The 16,494-nt window shown below is 54.4% G+C and overlaps 1 protein-coding gene across 4 annotated transcripts in view; it reads right to left on the bottom strand.

The window, feature by feature from the left end:
* Positions 1-180: 180 nt before the first annotated feature.
* Positions 181-16,494, bottom strand: part of RALGDS (ral guanine nucleotide dissociation stimulator) — a 79,533-nt gene continuing 63,219 nt past the window's right edge. For 3 of the 4 annotated variants that reach the window (XM_044440036.1, XM_044440038.1, XM_044440035.1), the window contains exons 8-18: positions 16,371-16,474; positions 15,711-15,795; positions 11,682-11,759; positions 11,319-11,405; positions 8,723-8,755; positions 7,613-7,734; positions 6,867-6,962; positions 6,007-6,265; positions 4,937-5,182; positions 3,898-4,012; positions 181-2,928 (exon numbers count right to left, since the gene is read on the bottom strand). In XM_044440036.1, the coding sequence (XP_044295971.1) occupies positions 2,753-2,928; positions 3,898-4,012; positions 4,937-5,182; positions 6,007-6,265; positions 6,867-6,962; positions 7,613-7,734; positions 8,723-8,755; positions 11,319-11,405; positions 11,682-11,759; positions 15,711-15,795; positions 16,371-16,474 (1,401 nt within the window). In that variant the 3' untranslated portion in view covers positions 181-2,752. The remainder of the gene's footprint in view (positions 2,929-3,897; positions 4,013-4,936; positions 5,183-6,006; positions 6,266-6,866; positions 6,963-7,612; positions 7,735-8,722; positions 8,756-11,318; positions 11,406-11,681; positions 11,760-15,710; positions 15,796-16,370; positions 16,475-16,494) is intronic. The other variant, XM_044440037.1, reaches the window with a different exon arrangement.

The raw sequence follows: 16,494 nt of genomic DNA, 5'->3' as shown, positions 1-16,494 counted from the left end.
GTAAGGAAGGCACCGAGTTCATTACTCATCCTCATGGGGAAAAGTGATGCAGACCCTTCCAAGGCGTCCACATCACATCTCTCCCAGCTCACAAATGCCCTTTCTGGAGAGGAGGGGGTGGGGGGAGGCAGAGCGCAGGCAGGGCACAGCTGAGCCTAACCTGGTCAAACAAACAACATGTCAAAACATTGGATTTTATTCAAAAGGCTAATTACACAGCCGTATGCCCATCACACGGAGTAGTGTGCTACTTCATGAAAATCGGTACAAAACCTACAGTCACCTTCGCGAATCACTCACTCACACGCACAAGGAGTCTGTGGAGACCCACCATGAGGCCACCCAAGGGGTGTGGGGGAATGGGGACTCTTCTCCTTTCATCTGTCACTGAAAGTTTCTCACCCAAGTGTGAACGCCGCAAGGAGGGTTAAGCAGAGGCGACTAAAGCCGCTTTCTCCAACATGCTGCCCCCTTCTGTGCCCTGGATTACAACGCCCACCATGCCCAGCCACTGATGATGCTTGGCTGGGGATGGCAGGATCTGCATTCCCACACATCTGGAAGGCACCAGGCTGAGGATGCCGGGGTACATGTAAAGCACAGCCTGCGTGGTCCCCAAGGCACAGCTGAGAAGCGCACAAGCGAGTCGGGCACTCGCCACGCGGACGGGGCAGCCTTCTGTGCAGCTGATCCACAGGCAGAAGCCCCGCGGGAGGCCGCTGTTGGCAACACAGGCCATGAGGGCCCCCTTCCTCCCAGCCAGGAAGCAAGCACGGCAGGAACTGGAGACGGAAAGCATCTGAGCACTTGGGGCACCAAAAGGAAAAAAAAACCAGATGACCAAGCAGCTGTTCTACCAAGGAGAGGAGCTGCGGCGTTATGCCTTGTTAGTGTTTGCAAGTGACTAAAAGGAGTCGGAAAGGCTGCACTGAGGGAAGTGACTGAAAAGTGAATGATGGGAGAGGGAAAACATTCCATCCCACCTCTGCCCTCAGGGAAACCAGAGATCCCATCATAGGCAGAGGGAGACCCTTGCGCTGTTCGGCCAAGCTGCTTCGGCAGGGGTGCTTGGTTTAAGCAGGATCCAGAGCAAAGTGTGCCTATCAAGGCCCCCAGGCAGGCGAGAGTCCCCCTTCCATGGGCCCCTGAGAGGAAGAGAACATTAATCTGGATAATGTGTTCTCTAGAAAAAGACCGCAAAGCAACACTGCAGAGTCTCAGACGCTGCACCTCTTTCATCCCCACATTTTAAACTTTCCCCAGGCTTCTGTCCTCAAGGTGCTTCAAAACCAGTTACTTTCCAGTTACGAGCTTCCAAAGTATCAACAACCTGTTCGACAGAAGGCCAGAAGTGTCAGGAATTTAGCTCGGTACCTTACAGGATAAGGCTCGGACAAGAACTGTTGCCTCCACCAGCCCTGCCAAACACAAAGCAGATCGAAAGGGCAACTGCATCTCGGGGACCAACAAACTGCCTTTTCTTAGTGTATCTTTCTCCACCCTGGACCATTTAGTGTTTTAAAAAATAATCCTCCTCCTCCAGATACACACATTTTAAACTCAGGGGAAAAAAATGGAAACCAATCATTCTAAACAAGGGGCTTTTGGCATCCCCTCCCTCCCTCCCTCACACACACACACACTCAAAGTTCTCTTGCAATTTAAAACAAAAGTGACTGCACTAATGGACCTCTAACAGTGTTAGTAAAATGTACAAATCCAACTGATCTATTTACAAGAAATAAATACTGGGTGGGGAGAAAAAATTAGTAAATTCCATTTCAATTCTGCCTTTTTTACAAAAATCTGATCACATCAGATCACAAGTCCACAGACCCTATTTCACTGTCAAAGTTTCCAGTCCATTAAAACATGAGTGGCACTTCCCAACAGGTTAAGGAAATTCAGAGGTTGGTGTGGGGGAAGTGGAGACCCTTCAGAGCAACCGCCGCTCAAGCTCTTCCGTCACTCACACCGAAGACTCTATTTACAAAAGCTCTGTACAGAAACTGGCTTCTTTTACTCCTGCTCCAGTTAGTCAGCAGAGGGGCTTTGTCTATGAAGAAATGTTGTTTGATCTTTGGTGCAGGCTCTTTAAAAAAGGAAAGAAAAGGGGAATTGGAAAGTTCTGACTCACTGGCGGTATCCAGCTACACCAAGTGACCGTGGCGTCTCCTGCAGATTTCTGTGGCAGGCAACGCAGCCGGCAACAAGGAGCAGACTGGCGGGCTGAGAAAGCAAGCTTTCCAGTTTGCTTCCCCTAATGGCAAAGTGCTTTTCAGGCAGTGAGAGTTTGCTTGGCCAGGAAAATCCTCAGAGCAGCAACTCCAGCGCAGGCAAAGCCCGTCCCTTCCCAAATTCCACATCCTCCCTCTTCCAGACCGCTGCTCTGCTGCACCCTGGCCGAGGTAAGCGTGGACGCCCTCTCTTTGCAGCACCACTCCAACAGTGTAGAGAAGACACCCTAAGGCAGAGAGGTGGGTGATTGCTCCAGGCAGCCAGGCCGGGTTTAGAAAGTGAAAAATCTTCCATGTAGAAAAAGACACACAGAGACCTGGTTGAAGGCAAGGGCCGGCTGTTGCTGCGAGAAACGCACAGCCAAGCAATGGTGTTGCTAAGGTATTTCCGCCCACAGTCTTGGTATGTGATTTGGAGCTCCTTCCCCCTGGAGTGTTACTTAAGTCAGAGCAGCAGCCAGAAGCACAACGGAGGCCCCCCATCTCCGGCTGAGCTGGCGAGGGCAAAGCCCCGGTCAGAAGATGCCTTTGGCGATCTTGAGGCCCTTCTGCTTCATCCGGGGCAGCGTCGAGCTGGAGCCGTGCTTGATCTTGACAGCCTTGGAGAAGCCCCGCTTCTTGAGGACGAAGTCGTAGTTGGCAGCAGAGTTCATGGCATAGAAGACGTTGGCATTGTCGGGGATTTTCAGCTCTGGGGTGGCAAGCGGGAACAGAAAGGGAACAAAGGAGGGTCAGGCCCAAGTGGCTGGTGGGCTGCGCCTTGGCCGCATTTCAAAAAAGCATCTGTTCAGGCCCCTGAATTAGGGTGGGGAGGAAGAAGGTGGCAGAGAGTGGCGGGTAGAGAGAGAGAGAAGGTGCTACACAGAACAAGAGGAAGGCGCAGCCGGAGAAACGAGGGGTGTTGAAAGAGAAAGAAAGGGTGGCAGACAGAGAGGGAGAGAAAAGGGGAATTCCAGGGAAAAAGAGAGAGGTGCTAGATGGAGAGAGAAGGGTGTCAAGAAGGAAAGCCGGACAGCAGAAAAGAGAGGAGAGGACTTGAGAAAAAGGGTGGTCATGCGGGGAGGGAGAAAAACCGCTGCGAGGAACGGAGGCCAGCGGCAAGGGAATACATGAAGCCCAGGAGGTGGGGAGATCCACATCTCCCCAGAGGCCATGGAGAAATCTGGGGAGCAGGCAAGTCTATGCGCTTCCAAGAGAAGAGCTGCTACTGCTAAACATCAAAAGACAACACTAAGTTTATGCTGTCTTTCCTTCCTTAAAGGATTCTTTCCCGGTGGGGTAAAAAAAGAAACGACACCAAGCTCGGGAGGGGTACATGTGGAAGGGCCTCCCCGTGGCTTGGCTCCAGGATGATCATCCCACTGCTGGAAGGATATGGCAGGGGCAATGGGGCCTCTGCCCCTATCTCCCCTGCCGCCTTCAGCCTGCCCCCCAGGTCTGTCCTGGAGGGCTGGGAGAGTCTGAAGAGCAGAGCGGGGCGGGGGGGGCGGTGTGCTGGGGACTGCAGGGGCAGGAGATGTCATGCTGCAGAAAGGACCCGGCTCCGAGCCAGTGAGCGAGGTGAGTCTCCGCTAGAAGCCCGCACTGCAAGAGGCCGGCGCCCCACCCTGTGAGAACGGGATCCGCGCAACAGGCCCCGGGACGCGCCAGCCCCTCCTACCTCTCTCTTCCGAGAGGATCTGAATGAGCTCGTAGTCCTCCGGCCGGTCACCGTCCAGATTGTGCTTGGCCATGGCCTTCCGGATCACGACCGGGGTTTTGTCCTGACTCGTCACCTGGAACACCGTGTCAGAAATGAGACGCGTGCTGGCCGGCACTCACTCCGACTGGCACGTGAGGTGCTCGTGCTCCTGGACAATTCGGTTTCCAGGAAGGAGCCACACAGTACCGAACGTCACAATTATTATTATTTTGACCTGCATTATCCCTTGAGCTGCACGCTTTTTATTTGATGCGCCTTGCAATATTTTGAGAAGACCTTGTGGAGCGTGCGGTAGACACACCTGTCCATTAAGGATCTAGCACAGCTTTTCCCCATCCTGTAGCTCTCCAGAAGTTTTGGACTGCAACTTCCAGGAATGCTACCACAGCACTGAATCGTCTAAAAATACGACCAGTCCAGTGCCTTCTACATGTTTCAGACCACTGTTTCCAGCATTTGTGACCCCTGACCATGCTGGAAGAGCATGGGGGGGGGGGCTGAAGTTCAAAGCACCTGGAGGGCAGCACTGTGGGGAAAGCTGTAGCAATGCATCCCAAACTGAACTGCAGCACACCGTTTCTTGTCGGGCACGACAACCACTGTACAGGTCAGGTCCAGGATCAGCCTTGTGCAAAAGGAAGCAAGGCTTTTGGGAATCCTCTACGTATCCCACAGAGCATCTTAGTGCGCAGGGCCTCCTGGCCCTGTGTAACATTTTCAGACAGCTGGAGGCAGGAGGGGTATTCCCTCAGTGCAGTCGCTTGGGAGAAAACCTGCACAAAACCACCAGGCAGCCGGCAGTCGGGAAAGCAGGGGTGGCCGCCCGGCGGGACTTGAATGTGGCCCACCAGCCTCGGGCTCTGCACTCCTGCCCTGGAGCAGGACTTCTGTCCGGGGAGTGCCTTTCCCACATGCACCGGACATGGGGTGGCTTCCTCGTTTCCTCCTGCTCCTTCCCCTCCCCTGCAAAGATGCGGGAGGGCAGAGAAGGACTCACCAGGATGCTCTTGTACATGTTGCCGTTGTCCACCGCCAGACTAACCCGGATGATGCAACAGTCATCCACCTGCTGGTTGTACAGGGGCAACGAGAGAGAGGAGTAACTGGAGATGCCGGAGACGGAGCGCTTGTGGGTGCGGGAGGCCGTCACCGGCGTGGAGGAGACGGAGGACGAGGAGGCGCTGCTGGAGCTCGACCCAATGCCCGACGTATCCAAGGAGGACAGCGAGTTGGACTCCCAGAACTGGAGAGGAAAGAGGGAAGTGCTTTTGTGTTGCTCTGCACCGTATCAGATCGGGAAGCAAGCTGGCGTTTCCTGTTCCCTCCCCGGTATTCTTTGTTTCCAAGGCAGGATTCTCCTTTGGCCAGGCCTTCCCGCAGCCAGTGGTACAGCGGAGCCCCTCAGCTGGCCGGAACACCATTTGGGGGCAGGAAGGCAAGGCCCAAACCGAAGGAAACCCCAGGAAACAGCATCACCAGACCCACGTAGGCAGGCGGGGAAGAAAAGACGAATGGCCCGGGCAGGTGGCGGGGAGCAACCTTTAGCCCAACGCTCTGCTCCCACCTTGAGTGGAGGCACTTGGCTGGGACCTGCCCCGTGCATTCCACCCCGCTGCCTGCAGCATAGGAGCCTCAAGCCGAAGGCCAGACTCCTGAGCCCGAGGGCCAGGCTCAGTCCCAGAGCAGCTCCTGGGGCTGCATCCCAGGATGGGCAGCCGAAGGCAAGGCGGGCTGCCGACAAGGCCAGCCTAGCTGAGCTCCGTGCTCTTCCTGCCTGACTGAACCAGCCAGGAGGCATTTCAGCCCTCTAGAATGAAGGGCGGGGCAGGACGCCATGAGCACAGAACAAAATCCGGGGACCCACCACGTGAGTGATGGTTATAGGGAACAGACAGGCCAGGGAAGGGGCTGCGACTGCCCGGGGAACCTCAGGGGGCCAGATATAGCCCAGTGGCTGGAGGTTCAACCCGTTAGCTTGGGTCTTCCAGCCGCCCCACCCCTTCCCACTCCAGCACACTCCAAAGCACCCCAAGTTGGAAGCCAGCCTCCCCCCGACGCAGACCGCACCTGCCGCCTGCCCCGTTGGGTGCGAGCGGGACCCAGCGAGCTGTCGCTGTGCTGTACCTTCTTCTCTTGGCCCTCGGGGGAGTCGGGGATGAAGCTGATGTTGATCTCCTCCACATCGGAGCTGCTGGAGCCTGCCGAGGTGACGCTGACAGAGTCGGCTGCATCCCCACTGCACAGGTAGGGCCCGCACTTCAGCTGGTCGAAGGACTTTGAGTGGGAGCTGCCACTGGCGCAGGACTCGGTGCTGGGAGCCTGCCGGCTGCGGGGGCGCAGAGCAAGGGGGGTGAGGGGAAGGCAGTCTCGTGAGGACGCCAGCAAAACCACCAGGCCGGCTCATGAACCCGCCCCGAAGGCAGGCCCGGGGGCTCTCGGCCCAGCCATGTGAACTGGGGAGAGGCTCAGATACTGCGTGAAGAATTATGGCTCCCTCCAAGAAAAGAGTTTGGGTTAACCTTTCAAAAATTGATTTTTTCAAACTCACAATGAACAGTTGAGAACCCCATAAATAAACTAATCTCTTGGCACTTTTTCTCATCACTCAGAATCTCTGTTTGGCACAATCAAGACAGTCCAGTCAAGTTTCCGCTCATTGTCCTAATTAATCAATCAATCACATCACAGATTTGTGTGAGTCTTAGGAGATTGCTGTGTATTCTCAAGATGAGCAAATTCAGTAAATTCCTTAAAAAGTGTCAATTCCTTCTTGGGATTTTTTAATATCTGAAGATGCTGAGTGAATTTCTCCATTAATGCAAAGTCCCCAAATTTCTGTTTCTACTTAAGAGATTGTTCGTTTGATTTCAAGTTTGAGTTAGCTTGAAAGGCTGCCCAACCTCCACTTCCCAGAGTTCAGGACTTACTCGCTCCAGCGCTTAATGATGCCCGTGTTCTTCTTTGCCTTCAGAGTGTTACTAGCTGATTCTGAAAGGGGTTCGATCTCACACGAAAGGCTGTAGCTGGAAATGAGAAAGGCTGAGTGACCATCTGCTCTGCCGATCTCCTCCACATGGGGTGCTGCCTTAGGCCAAGGGCCAGTGCAGGTGCAAAGGAACTTTGGGAACAAGATACCAGTGGAGGGTGAGACCAAAGGCAAAAGCTTGAGGCCAAAAAGACGAATCCCCAAGCCTTTGTGGTGAGGGCTAAATTATCAGAAGGGCCGCCTGCCCTTGTACTAGCCTTGCCCAGCTTCAGACCAGCGTTATCATTTCTGGCTTACCAGCTAAAGCCATCCGGGCTTTCTCAGTGGTGGCCCCACGCTTTTGGTACTCCCTCCCTGGGAGAGCCACGTGGCTTCACCACAACCTTAAAAAATAATCCCCACACCTGAAAATATGTTACTCCACTGGAAAACCATCAGCTGTACTACACCTTGCACTGGGCTGTGATTTCAATGGCTCAAGGTATTGCAATATTCTAGGTCGCCCTGCAAGGGCCACGCCCCACCTGAGAGGTGGGGTTATAACATCGTTTCAATACGTAGCGCAAGCGCACAGCCGCAGGGCCAAATGCGCTGGTCAGGCCCAGAGGAGAGGTGGTGCAGACCCAAAGGCAGTCCGGGAGGAAGTGGCGGAGCCCGGCCCGGCCCGGCCCAGAGGGGGCAGCTCACCTCTCCGCCTCGCTGAGCCGCTCCATGCTGTGGAACCAGGCGACGAAGCGGTCCTCCTGCGTGAAGCTGTAGTTGTTGCAGGCCGACTGGAGCAGCTTGATCTGGGCGATGACTTCGAATTCCTGCCGGGAGGGGAGACGGTTCGCCATTCGAACAACGTGCTGACCTGTTCATGCGCGCGCAGTGGAATGTGGGACAGGGTGGCCGGATGGGGGAGGCGGGGAGGGCATGAATGAGAGCACGAGAACTGCCCTGCTGGGTCTGAGCCGGGCCACTGCGTCTGTCGTCGGCTTACGCAGTGGCCGGCCAGCTGCCCAGAGGGCAGGCCACAAGCCCTTCCAGCCTTCCCTGAGCTCGCCTGCTCCTTCCCACCCACTTTTCCCCTGCACGTTTTGTGGCATTTTTGCAAACCAGATCGACACTGGATCACGCGCACTGATGCCGGCAGACTGCCCTGCCTCCCCTTCCTAGGCAGGCCCGCCCCCGGCCCTAAAAAGAGACGTCGGGGCCCTCGCTGTGCTTGGGGGATGGGAGGGCCATCCAAAATCAGGCAGAGGGCCTTTCCACACTTGGGGTTCTCCCTCTCACGGGATGCCGTTCCGGATTCCAGCCCTGTCCTTCTGCAGTTAAGCACACACGCTGCCAGCCTCCCTCCCATGCAGAGTTCGTCCCGTTTCTGGCTGCTGGGGAGACGAGCCCCGTTTTGCCATCAGTATGCGGATGCATGCGTGCTGGGCCTGGGCCTCACCGGGACAGGCGTCCACACACACTCCAGCTGGCTTTCTCCACCCCTTTCTGCTCTGAAGCCTGAAACCTGAAATGGTTTCAGAGTTCCCACCCCAGGCATGTTTAGGCAGAAGGAAGCCATGCAAGCCCTTGCACTCTCCATCCAGCGTGGCCGGCCGGGAACTGCAGGACCGCGTGGCTCAGATTCGGTGTTTCCTGGTCTAAACGTGCCTGAGATTGCACCTCTAATTTACTGCCCCACTTTGCTGATGACGTCATTTGTGGAAATGGTTTGACCCTCTGCCTTAAATGTTGCTGTTCAGAGTTCCGTTCGGTCTGGTTTTTGTAAATTGGCAAAGCAAGAATCACTGCAACGGATCTCACCTTCCTCCTTTTCTCAAAGTTGATCAGGCCTCCCTGGACAAGGGGGGAAAAAAAGGCAGAGGATTAAAGTTCGAAAGCTTTCCAGAGACCAAAAAGCATCCAAGGTGTGTGAAACCCTTAACGATACCTGGAGAAACTTCTTTCAGCTGAAGTAGGAAAGGGGGCAGGCAGAAAAAACGGCCTACAATTCCCAGCATGTCCCATGTTTCCTGCTGACCAATTTTTTAACAACCTGCATGTAACTGCGCACTGAAAGACTGAGTGGGCAAACTGTGGCTCTTTGGACGAGTGCCAGCGTCAGCTGTTGTTGCAGACACAATCTCTGTATAGCAGTATTTGGTTAAGAGCTTGTGCAAAGTGGAAGGGAGGTACCGACAGGGCAGTGAGCACCCATCTTTCCATCTGCCTCTGGTTGCCAGGGGTTTTGTTTTAAAAATATTTATAATGCCTTGAACACTCTGTCTCTGTGTTTCTCTTCTGCATTACTGAAGCCAATGAGTAAGAATAAATGCAGTCTGCCCACCGGTTAGCCTGTGCTTAACAACAGCTCGGCATTTTTAATGCTTTAATCATTTAATCTTTTCATTGTCATAGTTATTGTTGTTTTGGATTATTATTTCTTATTGTAAACCACCCCTTTGGCATTACCAGTTGCATGATATATACATTGAATAAACAAACAAGCAGACAAACACAATTACATAAGATCATTAAATAGCTGAGAAAGCGAGTTAGAAGTTATAATTGTAAGAGCTGTAATGTAGACAACAATATTCTCAAGGGCGGGAATCAGTCTTGACTTTGCTTACCGGAAGTGGTATGTATGTTGATAGGACCATTTCGTGTGTGTGTGTGTGTGTGTGTGTGTGTGTGTGTGTGTGTGTGTGTGTAAGGGCAGGGGGAGATGTGTGTATAAATACATACACATCAGAACAATATCCCATGATCTATACACAGGTCATGAGATCTTTATTACAAATTTCAGTGAAACAAAACAAAGCAAAGGCATAAAAAGACAAAAAGCTACTACAGGAATCTGAATGCCTCAGTTCCATTTGTGAGCATCCCAGTGGGGCTTCCCTCGCTCCACTGCATCCTCACAGCGACAACCCTGCGAGGCTGAGAGGCTGAGACGGGCCCACGTCACCCAGGGCCTAAGGGTCAGGGCGCTGCAGGAGGGTGGGATCCCATCACGGTGCGCCCACCGCCTCTCACGTGCATCCCTTCTGCTTGCATGCTTGAGGGGGAGCCATGTTCCTGTTGTGCCACGCTTTGTATTTTTAAGATTTTTAATTCTGTAAACTGCCCACAGAGCTTTGGCTATGGGGAAGCACAGAAGCGCAATCAACGGAATGAAATGCAACAGATTTTTAAAACATAAATGGTACTACAGAGTCGGAGGTCAGACTAGATGGCCCGGGAGACCCCTTCTGACTCGCTCTGTTTCTATGTTTCTATATGAGAGAGAGAGAGAGAGAGAGAGCGAGCGAGCGAGCGAGCGAGCGAGCGAGCGAGCGCGAGCACACATATACACAGATATATGAGGTGTGTCCAGAAAGTAATGAGAATGAAGTCCCTACGTTCGAGAGGGGCTCTGGGAAGGGAGAAGCTGGCCAAGGGCACTTGGGGCGGGGTGCCAGGTGCATGTCAGAACGCCGATCAGCTGCATTCCAGCCCTGTCAGAGTCGAGGCATTATCTTTTGTGGCACCCCTGTGCAAGTGCCTCGCATTAAGAATAATGCAAGAGAGTTTGGAACAGCGGTGCCTGATAAAATTGCGTGAAATTGGGTGAAAGTGCATCAGAAACTTGGGAAACGGGGAGGAAAGCTTATGGAGAAGCTGCGCTATCATCTGCCCAAGTGTACCGATGGCGCAAGTTGAGATCGGCTCAGCTTGGATCCTTCATCGCCACGACGCACCGAGTCACAGTGCTTTGGCCGTCGGAGAGCTTTTGGCTGGAAACACATCACGGGGCGTCCCCATCCACCATACAGCTCCGACTTGGCTCCTTGTGGCTTTTTCATGCTCCCAAAGGTGAAGAATGGCTTGAAAGGACGCCATTTTGGCCGTGTGGATAACGTCCAAAGAGCCACTATGCAGGCTCAGAACGCCATCCCACCGGAAGACTTCCAGGGATGCTAAGAATGGAACAATTGCTGGGAGCGTTGTGTGCACTCACAAGGTGCACACTTTGAAGGAGGCAACGATCAATGGTAAAATTGTTCAATAAAAGAGTTTTTAAAATGTCATTCACATTACTTTCTGGACACACCAGGTACAATCATCATATATAATGATCTTATATAATGCGGAGTCCCCTGAGGTGCCCCAGTGCGGGAAATGCCTGGAGGATCCACCGGGAGGCAGGCTGCTGTCACAGACGGATCTGCTCTTTTATGACTCTCTAAGGAAGACAGAGAAGGTTCCAGGATGGAAATGCTTTTTGGTGGCACAGCATTTGTTTGAGGGCGATGCAGAACTGCCTCCCACGAGCACCAAAGACCAGGTGGAGAGGAGCCCAAGGAAAGGAGGCGGCCAAGGAAAGATGGACGAGTGGGCCGAGAGGCAGGCTGGCAGGGAGGGGAGCGGTACTTACCTCCAGGCAGTCCTTCATGGCTGTGTCCAGCATCACTAAGTCCGTGAGGAAGGTGCCCAGGTACGGGATGGTTCCTTGCATCACACCCTGGGACAGAGAAGCAGGTCCTTGACAGCGCCCCCACAGCCCGGGGGCCCTCCGTGGCTGCCTGGGGAGGCGGCAGGGGCACGGCAAGGCCCTGGCGGTGCAGGCAGGGGGTCCCCAGCTCGACCCCAGCACCATCTCCAGGAAGGGTGGGGAAAGCTCCTTTCCAAATCCCCGGAGCGCTGCTGCTGCCTGCCTGGGCGGGGGGGGGGGGGGACCAAGGGCCGGACTCCACACAAAGCAGGTCAGTGGGCACACAGGCTGCCTCACGGCACTCACCATCTCTCGCTGCTGCTGCTGCCTCTTCTGGGCTCTCTTTGGGTTTATCTCTAGCGTGGCGAACTTGGAGGTCCCCTCCTGAATGGGCAGGAAAGAGAGACACACACAGAAGAAGAGTTGGTGGTGAACCTGCACATGCCGCTTTAAGCGAGGCAACTGCAGACTCGGTTCCGACAGCAAATCGGGGGTCGCTAACTGGGGCTTCCCGTTCGCGCCAGAACCATCGGCTCCCAAAACGGGAAGCCGAGCGATGGTCCGCTCGGCGTGGAAAGGCGGGAACGAAGCCCAAGGCGGAGAGAAACCGTGCGTCTTGTGTCCCACGTAGGAGGCCTCCCCAGATAAGCCGCTCTTGACGTGGCAATTTCGGGGAGGCAAGAGAGGTCATCATGGTTTAGCGTTCTGCCAAGGATGCCCGGTACGCACTTCCTGGAAGCCGGCACTTCCCCCATCAGGCCCCCAAGTCCTCCTGCCCAGTCAGGGTGCTTCTCTGTGCTGTGCTACCGGCTGGGTGTGCACAATTGTGGGGCGGGGGGAGCCACGAAGGCTTCCACCCCCTTCCAGCAGCTGCCCAAATGCCCCATGCTGCTGGCTTCCCACGTCCTCCACGCTCGGGGAGGTGTCCATGGGTGGTCTGCATGCCACCCTCGCCACGCACCTCGCCGGGCTGAGGCGACAGGAGACTGCGTGTCACGAAGGGGACGGCCCCTCCCCGCCCATGAGGACCCGGCCACTGAGGGCCTCTCCACTGGGTGCCAACAGTGTTCCAGAGTCCCAGCCCTACTTGGAGAAGTGGGGACCTGATCCTGCAACACTCGGAGCTCTGGAAGCCCAGACCGTATGCCCCTCTCCCCGGACCCCCAGCCCCAGCGATCTCCCAGGGTGGTGGCTCCCCCCACCCCAGCAGGTTGCTAGGTTTCCCTCCGGGCTTCATGACCGTCTGGAGAAGCTTAAGGCTGCAACAGGCCGGCTGCTGGCCCTGCCCCATGGCCTCTGCCTCCACTCACCCAAGGAATGCGGCCTTTAAAACCAGCTCCGGCCCGCGGGCTGGAAGAGGTCCGGCATCCCAGCACCTGTTAGCAAAGCACTTCGCCCGCTACCCCAGAAAACCAAAGCAAAATCTGCAAAGCAGACGCGAAGGTGCAGGCGCTCACAGCTTGGGCCAGCAGTACGACGTCAGAACAAGCCCTCCGAGTAGTGGCTCCCGTTCTCGGCTCGTGCCGCGGAAGCTCTGCCCCGAGGCTCCCTGGCATCTCGCAGAGCCCAAGAGCAAGCGCCAGAGGGAGGGCGCTATCCCCACGCCGCACCGCAAGCGCCCGGTTTTGGCGACCGAAGCCAGTGCTCGCATTACCGAGTTAAAAGGGCCACCGGCGGGAGAGGCGCTGCGCCAAATGCGAGGGTGCTGAACGCTCCCAGTGACGGCGCAGGGGCTGAACTGGGAGACAGACGCGGCTGGGACCAGCCCTTCCCAAGCTGCCGCAGCCTCTGAAGGGGGGGAGAGAGAGATAACAGGAGGGAATCCCTGTGCTGACACACCAGGGCTCTGGCAGGCGCGGCCTCCCCCTCCTCGGCTTATCTCTCACCCTCACAGGGGATCCTCGGCTGCCAGGCCTGGGAGCCTCCCAAGTGCCGGAGCCGAGCAGGCAACGGCCGTCAGCGCTCGGCTTTGGCTGGGGAGCCTTAGACAGGGTGTGGTGGCGGCGACGGCGGCAGCGAGGGACTGCTGTGCCTCTCCTCCTCAGACAGGCCCCCGCAGCACCCTGGACCCCTGACCCTTGGGGCCAAACTGGCTGGAGCTGCTGGGAGTTGAAGTCTGTGCCACCCAGAGGGGCCTGCATGGGGGGGGGGGGGCTGCTTAGGAAACTGGCAAGAGAAGAGAGACTCCTGTGCCTTTAAACAGCAGCTGGACAGGCAGCAGTTCAACAGGGCAGCTACCAGGGCTGGGGAATGGCCATCTTATATGGTGCTCTGTGTTACAGAAGGGCTGCGGACCTGCGGCAAAGAGCCACCTGCTGCTCCCAGACCACCACACCCGTTTCCCCTTTCCCTCCATCCCGACTGTCTGGGGATTTCCTGATGCTTGTGCAGTGTCACTCCATTCTCCTAAGCTTCAGTGACGGACAGCAAGAGCTTTGGCAAAACAGCGCCAGCCGTTCCAGCATTTTAGCCCTGCAAGGAGCTTTCTGGCGAGAACGCCTAAGAGACACCCGCCACGCTGCAACACTTCGTTGCTGTTCCCCCATGCTGTATTAATAATTAACTGTTTGTTGCAACTATAAAAAATGGGCTGGGCAGAAGGGAAATCTGGTCTGACTGGTACCTTTAGAGCAGATCAGCACGGATCTCCAACCCCTAAGTGGGGAATATTTTTATCACCCGCTTGAAAAGAAAAGGGAACTGCAGGATTCTCATCCGTGGACACGTGGCCATCTCTGAGCTCCGTGCGGCTGGTTGCCAAGGGGCGTTCAAGTGCAAGCAAACAGAAGAGTCCAGCCGCACGTTACGGTGATGTGAGTCATGCTTTAAAAAAACGTGCTGAACATCACAGCTTTTATTTTGAAGGGAAAACAGTCACGATGGTCCCAGGTGGGCCAAAGCCCAGGGGTCAGCCCTGCTTTGCCTACGGGAAGCACCAGGTGCCGCCCCTGGCATGTTTCCGGGGTGGTCTGGGAGCCACACCTGCCTGGAATGACAGGGAGCGGCTGCCAAGCGATCAAGCAACATGCAGCCCGTAGGACCGATGGATTAGCTCGGTATAGAAGCCAAGAGATCAACCGGGATGAACGTGCGGGCGAAAACAGATCCTCAAGAAGTCACTTTATCTCACGAACTGCAAACACAGACCCAGAGATAATGGAACAGGATGCAAAGGGATTGGGCAAAACTGTCGCTCAGCAACACTTTGGGCCTTCTCCAATGGAGTCCACGATTCCATCCACGTGGGGTGGAAAAAGTGGCCAGGCAGAGGGTTTTCTCCCTTTTTTATCACCCCAAAACTCAAAGAGGTTATTCCATGAAGTTGCATTCATGACAGAGAAAAGGGAGGGACTTTTTGGTCAGAAAACTGACACAGTTCTGGAACGCCGATGAGCATGGCTCCTTTTCCCTCCGAAGAAAAGTGACTAATTTACGCCTGCATTTCAAAAAGCGTGACTGATGTAACTTGTTTGGACGATAGCCTCCAATTCTCAAAGGGAATGCAGTCCTCCTCCTCCTCTCCTGGTGTTCCCTTCTAACTGGTACTGAAAATGAATCACAGAATCACAGAAGGGCAGAGCTGGAAGGGGCCCGAAGCTCACAGGGTCCACCCCCTGCTCTTGCAGGACTCCATCCTGCTCGCTGTTGACCCCTCAGGGGGAAATTACGGTAGAACAGAACGCAGGCAGAGATCCCCAAAGCAAGTGCTTTTAAAGCTTCATCTTCCATAAAACTGATGGGTCAATGAACCTGTTTATTTTCATAAGCCAGTTTTGCTCTGGTGAGTCACTGCAAGAGAGAAACCTTCCACCTTGTATGGTTACAGATTTGATGAAGAAAATGCCAGCAGTGGGCTGTGAAACTTTGTCTAAGAATAGAGTGATCTGTGTATTAGTTGCTAAAATGCTCACACACTTAAGAAACTGGTCCTTCCTTTTGGATTCTCCAAGTTATGCTAAACCCAGAGCTGGAGAATGAACAGAAAAGAGACCCAACTCACGGAAACACCTCTAAAGGTGGAAGCAGACGGAGGGGAGTGAGAATGCGGGAGTCTGGCTTCGCTTGATAACAGACACACAGTCCAGCCAACTGCACAAGTGCCGCCCGCACGCAGCAAGCTATTACTGAAAGAGCGCATCTGCGGCGAGGCTCAGTCCTGCTTCCACATCGCCCTGGCACTCAACCAGCGTTGCGCCTTCACCCGAGGTGCTTGACCGTTCTCATGAACCAGCTGCCCTGCCCGAGCATCTCCTAGATTTCTGTAGCAGCACAGGTGGGTTTCGAGGCATCACATGAACAAAGGGATCAAGCCGACGTGGGATGCAGGCGTCTTACCTTAATAAGGAGCTCTCGACTCAATGAATGATTATTCTCGTCTGAGAAGATTTCTGACAGCTCATGGAAAGTACGGAAGCTCTCCCTGTGGAAGGAAGAACAAGGGCCGTCCATTAAAAAAAGCACAACTGCCTTGCTAATGTTTTTCACACTAAAACGTGGAATGCATTCCATTCAGCCTAGTCTTCTTTTCTGATCCATTTTTTAAAAATATATTTATTTACTAAACACACATTCCACTCTTCCACAAAGCTCCTGGTGGTCTAAAACCAAACCCACAAAAGAGAAATAACTCTCAATCAAAAGGAAGCTAAGGAATAAGACAGAAGTTAAGAACAACAGAGCATAAAGAACTCATTTCCCACTACTTTTCATCCCTTACAATGGTATCGAATGTTTGCTTAACATACAGAAATGCATCAACACAGCACCTCGCAAGAAGGACATCTGCCGCATTCCAGCACTGAAGGGCACTGAACTATGACACCACGCCGGCTCTCTTTTTACCAAACTTTTCAGGGGTTCCCCAATTTGAAGAGGCCCGGTGGCTGGGGAACTGACCTGAAATAGACAGCCTGCCTGGGACAGAGGAGTATTTGAACAGGAAGCTTTTGTGTTAACACACAAGGTGACACACACTTTCAGTTCTCCCAAACTCACCGTGAAACTTCATCCCATGTCTTCTTCAGCCTGTGAATGGCATTGCACTGCAGAGCTGAGAGAATGGCTCGGAGGGAAGAGAAATTCTTTAATATCCGGCATTCCTGGAGGAATGTAAGAGAGG

The sequence above is a fragment of the Varanus komodoensis genome, unplaced genomic scaffold, assembly GCF_004798865.1.
Source record: "Varanus komodoensis strain SLA01 unplaced genomic scaffold, ASM479886v1 scaffold36, whole genome shotgun sequence".
NCBI lineage: Eukaryota > Metazoa > Chordata > Lepidosauria > Squamata > Varanidae > Varanus > Varanus komodoensis.
This window is presented reverse-complemented; position numbering and strand designations above follow the sequence as displayed.